Source organism: Pteropus medius, unplaced genomic scaffold (assembly GCF_902729225.1).
Source record: "Pteropus medius unplaced genomic scaffold, Ma_sr-lr_union100, whole genome shotgun sequence".
NCBI lineage: Eukaryota > Metazoa > Chordata > Mammalia > Chiroptera > Pteropodidae > Pteropus > Pteropus medius.
In genome coordinates, this window is record NW_024353392.1 from 223,850 (window position 1) to 237,397 (window position 13,548).

The window sequence follows — 13,548 nt, forward strand, 5'->3', positions numbered from 1 at the left end:
GAGGAGATACTGGGGCACTTTGACAAAGGACCCCGCCACGCTCACCCTTCCCGCCAAAATATAAATATACTATAAATACTTCTCCCCGTCTTTCCCAAAGGGACCTATTGCCTTAGGTTGGGGAAAAGGAAATAAGTAGACTTATAAGTAGACTCGTTCCCAACTGACACTAATTCCAGGGGACCCCAAACATCACTGCGATCCACCGATCAGAGGAATGGCGTGTGGAGGTCACGCGATCGATGGACTCTTAGCTCGCTTCCCTCTCATAGCGGACCCAGTGTGTCCTGGATCCCATCCTGATTAGCTAATGGGTCCCGGTTCCCATCCCGGTGATACAAGTCCCCAGGTCCAGAGTAAATAATCGTGATAGACTTACTTGATTTCTGGAAAAACCCACACGTTGTTTCTGTCACTTGTGCAACGAGGGCAAGTATGGCCACAAGTGCCACTCGGGAGGCAACTGTAAGCACAGCATCTCTGGGGTGCTGGCTGAATCTTAACAGGTGGCCCCGGAGGGGCAGAGGCTTGGGCTAAGTTTGGCCTGCAGCCGAACCCCTCTCAGGACTGCGCCACTGGACACCGACTTCACAAATCCACACTAATGAGACCGGGAGACATAGGAGCTTTGCCCACTACAGAGAAACAGACACGGAAAGGCCGCCAAAATGAAGACAAAGCAGAAAGCGTATGAGAGAACAGAACAGAGAGAGAGACAGACAGAGACAGGGACAGGGACAGACAGATAGAATGGACTCAAGTAAACTCACAGATGCACAGTTCAAAACACTGCTTATGAAGATGCTCAGTGAACTTTTGGGAAGCGTAGACAAATTCAGTGAGAAGTTCGACCGAGAGATAAAAAACATAAAAACGGAAATGGAAATTATAAAAGGGAACCGGTCTGAAATGAAGAACACGTTATGTGAGACGAGAAGTCTATTAAATGGAATAGACAAAGGAATAAACGCAGTGAATAAAGGAGAGGATCAAATGCCCTACCTAGAGGATGGGAAAGCCAAGGACACTCAATCGGAATGGCAAGAGAAAAGATGGCAAGACTATAAAAATAACTTAAGGAGCATGTGGGACACTATTAAGGGTCCAAATATCCGTCCGATCGGCCTAACTGAAGAAAATCAAGATGTTGAACAGCCGTTTGAAGAAATAATGATGGAAAACTTCCCTATCCCGGTGAAGGAAATGGGCAGAAAACCCCAGGAAGCTCAGCGAATTCCAAAAATCAGGGATCCAAAGAGGCCCACACCAAGACGCATCATACCTAAAATGCCAAAGGTTAAATACGAAGAAAGAATATCAAAAGCAGCAAGACACAAACAGATAATTCCATATAAGGGCAAACCCCTAAGACTGGCAGCTGATTTCTCAGCAGAATCTATGCAGGACAGAAGGGCTTGGCAAAAAATATTCCACAGGATGAAGACCCAGGATCTACGACCAAGAATCATTTATCCAGCAGAGCTATCATTTAGAGTGGAAGGGCAGATAGAGAGCTTCCCAGACACAAATAAGCTAAAGGAATTCATCGCCACCAAGCCAGTATTACAGGAAATGTTGGAGGGACTCCTTTAAGAAGAAAACACATGTATCTGAAAACTGGAATAAAGAATGGTAACGACTACATTCCCATCAAGAAGTACCTCAAATGGAAAAGAATTAAGTGCTCCACGCAAGGGATGGAGTGGCTGAAAGGATAAGAAAACGAGACCCCTACGTATGCAAAGGAAGGGGATGGAAAAAGATGTTGCTGTGATGAACCTAGAAGGTATTTAAATCAGACAGAGAAAGATAAACTCTATAGGATTTCACTTACATGCGGAATCTAAGGGATAAAAAGAACAAACTAATCCAAAACACTCACAAATGTAGTGGACAGTTTGGTGACGGACAGAGGAAGGGGGGTGAGGGCTGGGGGAATGGGGCGAAGAGCTAAAGAAGTACAAATCGGTAGCTGATGGATGGTCACGGGGATGGGGAGCACGGTTAGGGAATGCAGTCAGCATTAATTCGATGGCTAGGTGGAGGGTCAGGGGCCGGAGGCAGCCATTGGGCGGATCCTTTGATCAACTAAATAGATGTCTAACCGATGTGCTGTATACTCGAAACTAATTAAAATAAACAAATTTCTTTGAAAAGCGACAATCCACGCAAGACTGTGGAGAGCATGGGACAGGTGAACGGCGGCGGCCAGGGATGTAGCGATGTGTGTGTAGGGCTGGGGAGAGGGGATGCGGGGGTCCCGAAGGGCCCACTGATCATGATAAAGGCTGTGAGCTGCGCTCAGAACGAAATCGGTAGTACCCGAACACTTGGAGAAAAAAGAACAGAAACGCCCCTCGGAAGCCACTGGATTGCGTCTATCTAGGAAAGAGTAAAGCTCAGCAACACCGCATTCCGCGGCGGGGGTGGGGGCCGCTGCGGGGATGTAGCGCCACCGTCGGGGCGCCGAAGGACGCACACACCATCTCCACTCGCCGGCCTGGTTGGCCCAGGCGGAAAACATGTGGCACTTGAAAATGACAGCGGAGTAGTGTCAGCTCGACCAGGGGGTGATTGCAATTGCAGCTGCCGTACCAGGGACGGTTCCACTGTGGGAGCAAAGTCACACATCTCCTGGTCCCCGGTGTGCGGCTACGGAACCTTCCAAGGACCGCGCCCCGCCCCACCAACCTGGTAGTAAAGGCCACCAGAAGCCAGTCCGCTTTCAGCTGCCGGCAGTGCCAGCCGTGGGACCTCAGTGTTCCGCCACAGGAGGCTCCTAACGCTCCCGCCCCACGTCATAACTCACTTCCCGGGCATCTTGGTGGCATTTTCCTCCCACGAGGCGCGACTCCGGTTCCACACAATGAGGGGACCGTGTCGCTGGGCCTAGTGAGCAAGACCTAGCAGCTCTACACCTCGGATGCGAAAAACGCTTCCTCCGAAGCACCTAGTATTGAGGACGACATGAGCAGCGGACGTATCGACGGGGTTTGAACACTTATGGGTGGAAAACTCGATCTTGGCATCAAGAGGGCGGCAAGCGCACGTCGCCGTTAGAAGGGTGCGGTGGGGGGGCAGTTCTTGAAACGCTAGGTTCCCCGTAGTCTAGACCTCCCCAAACCTCGCCCGCTCGATTCCCAGCTCGCTGAGGACAGACACGCCGGAGGGTCACCGCGGTCACAGAGAACATCTCTCGGCATCACGCGCCGAGCCCCGAGGTGACCCTGAGCCTGGGCCGCCGCACCCGGAAGCAAGGGGGCCGGGACGCGGGGACGGCGACAGGCTGTCGTCGCACACGGCCGCGTGTGCCTTCGCTGGCCTAGGGCTCGACCCCGTCGCAGTGAAGCGGTCCTCCCGTCCCGGACCCCCGGGTGCCGGGTGCCCCGGAGTCGGCCGCGGACTGTCCCCGCGCGGCCGCGAGAACGCCAGGAAGTCTGCCGTGGCGGAAGCCCGGGCCGGGAGGGCAGAGCGTGGGTTCGGGCCGGGCGCCGGCTGCGGGCGCGGACCCGGGAGCCCGCCGGGTCTCCCGCTTCCCGCGGGGACCGCGCCCTCCTCCCGGCCCGGCGGCCCCGGCTGCGCGGTGCTCCTCCGTTTCGGCCCCACCCCTCACTCGTGGAATCTCGGCCGCGGCGGAACAAAACATCCGAGTACGTGCCAAATTCTCCCGAGGACCTTGCTCGGGACAGCTCCGGATACGGAAGTGGTCCGGGAAGGAGCGCACGGACAGACAGACAGACAGGCAGACATCCGTTTCCAGCAGGAACCGCCAGCCCTGTGGTCGTTGCACGGTGACGCGCGCCGCGTTCCCTCCGTGTCGAGAACATTCTCTCGTCTGTCACGCCAGCAGCCAGCCAGCCAGTCAGCCGGTAAAGCGTCTTCCACACACTGAGGGTCCTCGGCCGCGCGCTCGCGCCGGGAGGGCGGGGTGCCGGGCCGCGGCCCCGCGGCGCGGGCGGGTTCCAGCCGCGGCGGGCGGCCGGCCCCCCGGGGGGTCCGGCGGCGGGGGCCGGGTCGCCTGTCACTGCCCCATGACCTGGGGGGACCTGCCGGGCTTCCTCCGGGCCCTGCCCCCGGGCTCCCCGCGCGGTCCCAGAGGCCCGGGACGGCGGCAGTCGAATCACGGTGGCGTTCGACACGTTTTAATATCTGATAGGGCCGGTTTCTGCGCATTGCACTTTTTTTTCCCTTTCAGGAACGTGTTCGGGCCCGCGGCAGGGGGCGGGGTCGCGCCTCCTCCGCGGCTCGGGTTCCAGCGGAGCCTCCCGGACGCCGACATGGAGGTCCCGAGGCTGCTCGCGGTGCGCGGCACGCGACAGGGCGCCGTTGCCGGCGGCGCGGCGGGCGGCGGCCGCGTCCACGGAGGCCCCGACCCGCGCGCCGGCCAGGCCCCCGCGCGCCGCCTCCTGCTGCTGCGGGGGCCCCAAGATGGCGGGCCCGGGCGGCGGCGCGACGAGGCCCGCGCGGCCTCGCGGGGCCCGGGCCCGAGCCCTCTGGCGCCCAGGCCCGACCGGACCGGCGGCGGCGGCGGCGGCGGCGGCGGCTGCGGCGGCTGCGGCGACGACTTCTTCCTGGTGCTGCTGGACCCGGTGGGTGGCGACGTGGAGACCGCGGGCGCCGGCCAGGCCGCGGGGCCCGTGTGGAGGGAGGGGGCCGCTGCGGGCCCCGGGCTCCCGGGGGGCGAGGGCGGCGCGAGCCCCGCGGGCCGCCCTGCGCCGGGCCCCCGCTGCCCGCCGGCGCCGCCCGGCCCGGCCCCGATCCCCGTGCCGGGCCTGGGCCCCGCCGCGGCCTTCGCGGGCACCGTGACCATCCACAACCAAAACCTGCTGCTGCGCTTCGAGAACGGCGTCCTCACCCTGGCCACGCCCCCGCCGCCGGCCTGGGAGCCGGGGGGCGCGCCCGCGCCGCCGGCCGCGGGCCCGATCGCCCCGCCGGCCGCGCCGCCCGGCGACTGCCCCGAGCTGCCGCCCGACCTCCTGCTGGCCGAGCCGGCCGAGCCCGAGCCCGCGCCCGCGCCGGCGCCCGAGGAGGAGGCGGAGGGCCCGGTCGCCGTCGCGGCCGTCGCGGCCACCGCCGCGGCCGCCGCCACCGCCACCGCCACCGCCGCCGCCGCGGCCGCCAGCACCGACGGCCCCCGCGGGCCGCTGGGCCCGGGCCCGGGCGTGGTGCTCTACCTGTGCCCCGAGGCGCAGTGCGGCCAGACCTTCGCCAAGAAGCACCAGCTGAAGGTGCACCTGCTGACGCACAGCAGCAGCCAGGGCCAGCGGCCCTTCAAGTGCCCCCTGGGCGGCTGCGGCTGGACCTTCACCACGTCGTACAAGCTCAAGAGGCACCTGCAGTCGCACGACAAGCTGCGGCCGTTCGGCTGCCCGGCCGAGGGCTGCGGCAAGAGCTTCACCACCGTGTACAACCTCAAGGCGCACATGAAGGGCCACGAGCAGGAGAACTCGTTCAAGTGCGAGGTGTGCGAGGAGAGCTTCGCCACGCAGGCCAAGCTCAGCGCCCACCAGCGCAGCCACTTCGAGCCCGAGCGGCCCTACCAGTGCGCCTTCTCCGGCTGCAAGAAGACGTTCATCACCGTCAGCGCCCTGTTCTCCCACAACCGCGCGCACTTCCGCGAGCAGGAGCTCTTCTCCTGCTCCTTCCCCGGCTGCAGCAAGCAGTACGACAAGGCTTGCCGCCTCAAGATCCACCTGCGCAGCCACACGGGCGAGCGGCCCTTCCTCTGCGACTTTGACGGCTGCGGCTGGAACTTCACCAGCATGTCCAAACTCCTGAGGCACAAGAGGAAGCACGACGACGACCGGCGGTTCACGTGCCCCGTGGAGGGCTGCGGCAAGTCGTTCACCAGGGCCGAGCACCTGAAGGGCCACAGCATCACGCACCTGGGCACCAAGCCCTTCGTGTGCCCCGTGGAAGGCTGCCGCGCCCGCTTCTCGGCGCGCAGCAGCCTCTACATCCACTCCAAGAAGCACCTGCAGGACGTGGACACGTGGAAGAGCCGCTGCCCGGTGCCCGCGTGCAACAAGCTCTTCACGTCCAAGCACAGCATGAAGACCCACATGGCCAAGAGGCACCACCTGGGCCAGGACCTGCTGGCGCAGCTGGAAGCCGCCAACTCCCTCACGCCCAGCAGCGAGCTGACCAGCCAGGGCCAGGGCGACCTGAGCGACGCCGAGCTGGTGTCGCTCTTCTCCGACGCGCCGGGCGCCGGCTCGGCGGCGGTGCTGGACACGGCCTTGGTGAACTCCGGGATCCTGACCATCGACGTGGCTTCCGTGAGCTCCACTCTGGCGGGCCACCTCCCCGCCGCGACCGCCGCCGGCTCGGCGGGCCAGGCCGCGGACCCGCGGGCCTTGCTGGCCACCACCGACCTCCCGCAGAGCCTGGACACGTCCCTCTTCTTCGGCACGACGGCCGCCGCTTTCCAGCACGGCCCGTCGGAGGCGGACGACGGCTCGGGCCCGGGCGCGGGGCCGCTGGGCGCTCTGGGCGCTCTGGCCCTGAAGCCCTCCGGCCAGGAGCCGCAGGCCCTGACGCCCAGCAGCAAGCTGACGGTGGACACGGATGCTCTGACTCCTTCGAGCACCCTCTGCGAAAACAGCGTCTCGGAACTGCTGACGCCGGCCAAAGCGGAATGGAGCGTGCACCCGGACGCCGACTTCTTCGGGCAGGAGGACGAAACCCAGTTCGCGTTCTCCAGTCCGGCGGGAAGCCACGGCTGCCCCAAAGAGACCGATCTGATCGCGGTGACCGGCAGCTCGTTTTTGGTACGGACTAGTAGCTCTGTTGGTTGCGGGCCGCGCGGCTCGCTGGCGGTGGTCGACGCCGGGTTTTGAGGACTGGGTTCTGGACGAGATGTTTAAAGGCGGTCGTTTCTTTCTCTCTCTCTCTATCTCTCTCTCTGTAGGTTTGAGAAAGAGCGGAGTCCTGGGCTACGACGAGTTGGCAGATTTCGATTCTGATCCGGAGTCTGGAACTGACGAGTTGTCCGACCCTGAGCAAGTCACTTAACCTATCTGAGCCTTAATTTCCTTATTTATAAAATGAGGTGGTTTGAGTAGATTGTTTCTAAGGTCTTTTCAGCTCTGTATTTTCATGATTTTGTGCTGTTTTGAAAAGTTTAGTAGGACACTTTACAATGGTTATCTATTGCATGCGCTTCTGATGTAATGAAAAATACATTGAGAGTTAATGATCAGAAATGTGGAACTGCCGTTCAACTTTAAAAGTAATGGAAATTTTACACAATGCCAAAGTATTTCAAAAATCTTGTGGTGGAGCTTAAAAAAAAGAAGCTAAAAATACAGGTTTGTTCTTTGAGCTGTTTATCATTTTAGCTTCTTTTTTCGATGTAAGGCTGTGTCGCTGTGGAATGTGCCAGGGCTTTGATGTAACTCAGCCCTGGAAAAAATTGATTTTGTGGTGTTGAATAAGTGGCCTTAAATAAGTCATTTAGTCTCAGTAAGCCTCAGTTCTCTAGCTGTAAAATGGTCGCTGCAATGTACATATACCTGGTTCATCTCAATCTTCTTTTTGATTCCAGTAGTTAGCGTTGGAGGGAAAGTGTTACGTGTTTTGACATGTTTTTGTGAATCTTTATCCCGTTTTCTGCCTCTCTGATTCCTTCCTCAAGGAGGCTATATTGGCATAATTTAGTATCACACATGTGCAGGCAGTGAAGGTTAAGCAGGGAAGGAAATCTCTTTCTTCCACAGTTTAAGGATTTTTCTCAGCACAGTTCTTGTATGACATGGCCACTAGACAGAATTATAGTGTCTTTGCTCTGCATTCAAAGGCAGCCTAGAGAGAGACTATAAATAAAGTCTGCAGTTCCAAGAAAATCTGGGAATGGACCAGGTGAGATTCCCTGCCCTCTCTCTCCAGACAGTTGTGGAACAAGAGGTTTTGTTTGCATTCTGAGCGAATAGCGTTTGTCTTACATGAGTATAGCACTTTACAGTTTATGTAGGACTTTCACAAATGTTATATTTGATTCTCACAGTTTTGTGAGATAGTTGCGGCCAAGTTTTAGCTGTAAGTCATTAAAACTTACCTGACTTACAAATGATTGTGCTTAGTAACACACACACGTATGTGAACTCCCATCCATTCTGCTCTTCTGAGTTTCACGATCACTTTTGTTTATAACCGCTTGTTCTGCTCCATCTAATTTGATTTCTTTTACCTTCTGCCAGTTCTGCTTTCTCTCCAGCCTGTTCTCTAGCATGTGCACAGCAGTCCTTGCCATGATCTCTTTAAACAATTTTTAATTGACATTTTTTTTTCATAGTCATCATCTCACCCATTCTCATGGCCCAATTTTTGGTTATAAATTTACTGCAAGTCTGAGTGTGCACAAGAAATTATTTTCTGAATTTAGATGTCAGTGCGTTTATATATGAATCAAACGATAATGGGGATATTTTATGTAAGTTTTCAGTGAGATATATACTTCTTTTACTTTTCTAAGTTTTTTACCATGTAGTTCTGCTAGCAAACACTATTAGTTGCTCTGAAACATTCTAACCCAGTACTGTTTGCATGTAGATGTTTGTGGATGACAATTATCATAGCAGTTTGACAGTGCACTTTAAATTTGCCACTTTGAAATGCATCTGTACTGTCTAAAATTTAAATTGGTTGTACTTATTCCGTAAAAAAAAAAAAAAGCATAAATTTGTAATTCAAACAAATGGTCAGAGTTTGATTGTTTCTAAACCATTTAACAGTTCTCCCTTGGCACTTTGGAAATATTTTAAGTTCGTTTTAGAAGTGTGTTGTCATTAGTTAAGTCCTCTTAAATATATTATTTCCCTTTTCTTAAAGATAGGAATGCAGAGGCCTGACGTAAACATGCAGGTCATAGGCATCTGTTAAGATATATAACCATAAAATATTTTTAAATCTTGTCACTTTGGTTCTTTAATCTCGCAGTCTCATTTCCTCTCATTAAACACTATTAGAAAATATACTGTTGTTATATTCTGTGGAATTGCCAAAGGACAAACTTTACTTTCTTGGAGATAATGTTATTATTGCTTGTGGGCTCACATGGTTTCTTTCAGTCAATTTATTCAAAAGATTTTTCTTTCAATAGCATTTTCCAAGCATGATGACGAAAATGGCATGAAATTACAGTCAAAAGTGTGACTACAAGCATAATGGTTACATTTCTGTTGGTGTTGGCATAAATTTTCCCTTTAAAAACATAACGGGACATGATTTAATGTTCATTATCTCATTTGCCTATTGTGCCTCTTCAGTACTTGTTTTATTAAAATGTTACTAATTGAAAATGTGCTTTTGTAGGAAGGTTTGTGTCCAGGGGACTCTGTTGAACATGTTCGTCGTGAATTAAAATATGTTAATCTTGACATTTTTACCATTATCTCATTATAGTATTATGTAATTGAAAGCCCCGAGTAGTAGGAGTAAAACTTGATAGAATATGAGGATCATTTTTCTCTGTAGATTAAATTCTTCATATTCCCATCCACAAGAAATAAGAGGAAGCTTTGGTATAACAGGATATTTATGACTGACTGTTCCTTGATTCCAGATAAAGTATTGATTCCCTGTCTGAGAATATTCATAACCCCTTAGTAATTATTGATATCAAACAGATCCACTTGATTATTTGGTAATAATAAAGCCTAATTGAGATGCAGCTCACTCAAAATATGTGATATTTGAAATATGAGGCTGAGCTGAAATTTATGTATATATTGCTTTTGAACAAAAGATTTGCTTAGCAGTTTTTGAAAAAGTGAAATGTTTTGGGGAATTGGAAAACAATTATCTAAGCACTTTGACAGAACACAACACATAAAAAAGCAGATCACTCATTACAAATGATTTTTTTTTATATTTATCAAATCTGAATTGATGGGCACTTTGGTAACCATTTTTAAGCTAGGAACATTATTGTATATTTTAAGTTAATTTACTGACTGCATGCAAAATACAAGGGATATAGATAAGAGGAGTAAAATGTGAGCTACACCTTAATTTTAGAGAGGACATAGGAATTCACATATTAAACATTTTACAGCCAAATAATCCCAGCAAACATGTTTCAGACACCAAATTAATGGTTTGGAGGAAAAGGAGGGGCAGTAGCTATTTAGTTACGTGGAGAAGAGAATAGATGAATTCCAGCCAGGGAGAAAGCGCAAGGAAAGGATATGAAATGGAATTGACCCTATAGCACTGGCAAAGATGACCTAGCTCAAATACGAGAACTCACGTTTGCTAAGTGCTAGAGGTTAGGGTTAGGCTGCCAGTGTGGAACCAAAGTCTGTAGAGCTGTGAAAACCAGTCACAGTGCATATTATGGCTTTATTATGGACATGGTTAAGAGCCAGTGGAGATATTTAAGAGGGAAAGTCAAATAACAAATACGCAGAAAGTTTAATATAGTAGACATGTACAATGTGGATTTGATTGGTGGACATAGGAAAATAATTTCATAGCCTATTGTAATAATTTCAGGGTGCGGCGATGAAGGGGGTGGGACTGGAATTCTATTGGGAAGGGACAGATATTAGAAATGTTTCCAAATCGAGGAAACAAATAGGACTTTGTGATTCACTGACTATGTGACACATGCGTCAGAAAAAGATCAGAAGTGACTTCTAAGGATTTCTTAGAGACTATAAAAATTACATTTCAATGTCATGAACAAGAAGGTTGGGTACTGAAATTTTTTAAGAAATATATATGGGAAGATGATTAGGGCACGTTTAATTCATTGGGAAATGATAAGTCATAGTTATTCTCGAATAGACAACACGTATTGTGGATTATACACACTATTAGACAGCAGAGGTCACTTCATCTCTTGGCTCCCTCATACGTTCTCAGATTCACATTTAATGTTTGCACTCTTGCTTGCCTTTGAGTATTTACAAGCTTCTTCAACCTCATACAGTACCCTCCCAGAATACTCTGCATCAAAATGAGCAATGTCACCTGTGTGACATTTCTTTACTACTCTCTTCCCTACTATGGATATGCAGTGGATATTTATGTGGTACTTAGTAATATAAAACATAATTTCTCCATAAGTTGGGAGATGCTCTTTAGTCATTAATTTCAATAGGCCCTCAATATTAACTTTGTTAGATTGAGTTTTACCTGTATTTTTCTTAGATCGGAAGAGACAGGACGAGGATTATCCAAAACTAACTTCCGTGTGATCCTTGGGGCTCCTTATTCACAGTCCCCTCTGTCACTATTTAACATGGGAACTGAGTCACAGGAATCACATCCTTTGTTAGCTACATACCTCAACGTATTTTCTCCTTTTCATCGTTAATTAACCCTTACCCACTAATGGTGATAACTCAGAAGGAATGGAGTCCAAAGAAAAAGTGAAAAAGTTGCATAACTAGCTACCTAGTGATTACATTTTGTCTGACGGTAAATTTGCTGTCCTGCATTGTCAGCAGAACACTTCATCTCATTCCAGTTTTCCACTGACATGGACCTGAAAAACATTGTCACTTGGCCTACAGAAAATAATTCAATACTTAGAGCAAACAATGATTCTTAACAGCACTACTAAGGGGTGAGTCCCTGAGGAATAGCTTCTTATTATAAGGAATATTCTATTATCTCTTATTACCAGCTTATTAAACAGCTGGTAATTATTGAGTCCAGCTCTGTGAGGCACTATGAGGTGCAACACAAAAATATATTTTGTCAGTTCATTCAAACAGACATTTTTGAGCACATATTTGACAAGTTTTGTTCTTGTGCTCACATATATTACGACCTAGACAGAAACAAAAAGTCAGGCAATGAAAAATAATTATCAAGTTCTAAACGGTTACATTTCGGAATAATATAGACTTAAATAGAATAGCAGTTGTCATTCTCAGACAACTAAAAATTGTGATGAGGAAAATTCAATGCACAAATTATCAAAAGCTATTCAAAAAGTTCTAAATCTAAAAAATTTAATCTGGGCTAAAGCAATTAGGGTAAACTATCCTATTAAAATGTAAATAGAATTTCGAGTGGTAGCTTAAATAATTATAGCAAAATCCTTTGGGAAATAAATTTCAAATTGTACTTTTTTATTTATTTCAGATGGAAATCGTGGATGTAGTGTTATATCTGAAAGTGATCTTTTGGAACTCATAGAAGACAAACATGTTATTTCAAATGAGGAAACTACAGTGCTTAAATAAATTGTAGTAAGCTAAATAAAACTCCTTTTCTCATATTAGACACAAAAACAATATTTAATTTTCTGAAACAAAACAAAGACCTTAATGAAAAAGTAATTATTTCACATAGGTACACACAAGTTGAAAAGAAGGGTATAAAAATTTCAGGTGATATTTAGGACCGAGAGCTGGAATTTAGCATGGAGAATCGTGAGAATTCACCACCGATCCTGTGATGGTCAGGGCAATCATCAAGCAGTCATTTAAGATTCTGAGTAAAATAGAAGTAGCTTAACCCATCTAGAAAGGGGAACAAAAGAAAACACTCTTTAGTGACAAGGAACACCAAGTCTCCAAGATGCAAAGCATTTACAAAAGGTAGTAAAACAAAGACATTTCAACTCAGGCATTCTCGTTTTGGAATAAAGCCAAGAAATCAATCTTTATCAGGATCTATTTCCCTTTCCTGTTTACACATACAATTGAGGGATATAACTGCAGTATGAGACTACATTATGCTGGATGTGGAAGAAGGAAGCTGGTCACATGTCTGTGGGGAAATCAGCCAAAACAGCTGAAATGGAAATTCCACAGGCGATGACTCAGTGAATAGAGCAGCAGTTCATCTCAGGCTAGTTCCAATTTTAGAATATTCACGGCTGGTCGGAGTGAATACTTTTTTTCCTCTCAATTCATGTTGGCATTAGTTAATGCTAAATTTAGCACTTGGCGTTTCTAAGGAAATGCAGCATTTTACCCCTTAAAGTCACCTTATATTCCTGTGCTAAGAGCTAATTATTATTAAGTATCGATAATATCAATAAGAATTGTATCAGATGCCATGACATACTAAAAGAAAAAAGAGATGCTATATGTTTATTATTTTTACCTCACTTTTTAAAATGTCTTCAAGTAAAACTTGTTTTTTTTTGCTTTTTTTATTTTCATTTGAGGACTCACCCACTTGGAAATCTCACTGTCTTATATATGCTTAGAAAGCGATAGGACTTGGGAATTAAAATAAGTGTTTGCAATTATAACTTTGGAAATTTGGCAGCCTTGAAATTGGAGAAACAAACTAGCGTACTACTTTACTAGATAACAGGGCTTATGGAAAGGAATGAAGCCCACGTCATTGGGGAAAAAAAAGATTCATTTCTGATATTAAATCAAATTTTGTATTTTTCAGTCTTGCTGATTAATCTTGTATATTTTGTGGCATATTATAGTCCATTTTTAGAAAACTGTCTACAGTATTGAGTCTTCAGAGGAGACCTTAAAAATTTGTCTGACTTGTATTTAATTTTGATGATAAGTATTGGATGAATAGTCTTTTTCACTGATAAATCTATGTACCAAATATACTGAATGT

At 49.1% G+C, this 13,548-nt stretch overlaps 1 protein-coding gene across 2 annotated transcripts; it reads left to right on the plus strand.

The window, feature by feature from the left end:
- The first annotated feature begins 3,257 nt into the window (after positions 1-3,257).
- On the plus strand, positions 3,258-9,377 carry LOC120592800 (zinc finger X-linked protein ZXDB-like). 2 transcript variants are annotated; one of them, XM_039850482.1, is made up of 3 exons: positions 3,261-3,869; positions 4,196-6,770; positions 6,911-9,377. In XM_039850482.1, exons 2-3 carry the CDS (start codon positions 4,278-4,280, stop codon positions 6,914-6,916), a joined length of 2,499 nt encoding a protein of 832 aa, XP_039706416.1. In that variant the 5' UTR covers positions 3,261-3,869; positions 4,196-4,277; the 3' UTR covers positions 6,917-9,377. The 2 variants fall into 2 exon arrangements, with proteins under 2 accessions (XP_039706415.1, XP_039706416.1); XM_039850481.1 differs by lacking the exon at positions 6,911-9,377 and having other exon boundaries at positions 3,258-3,869; positions 4,196-6,904.
- Positions 9,378-13,548: the final 4,171 nt, after the last annotated feature.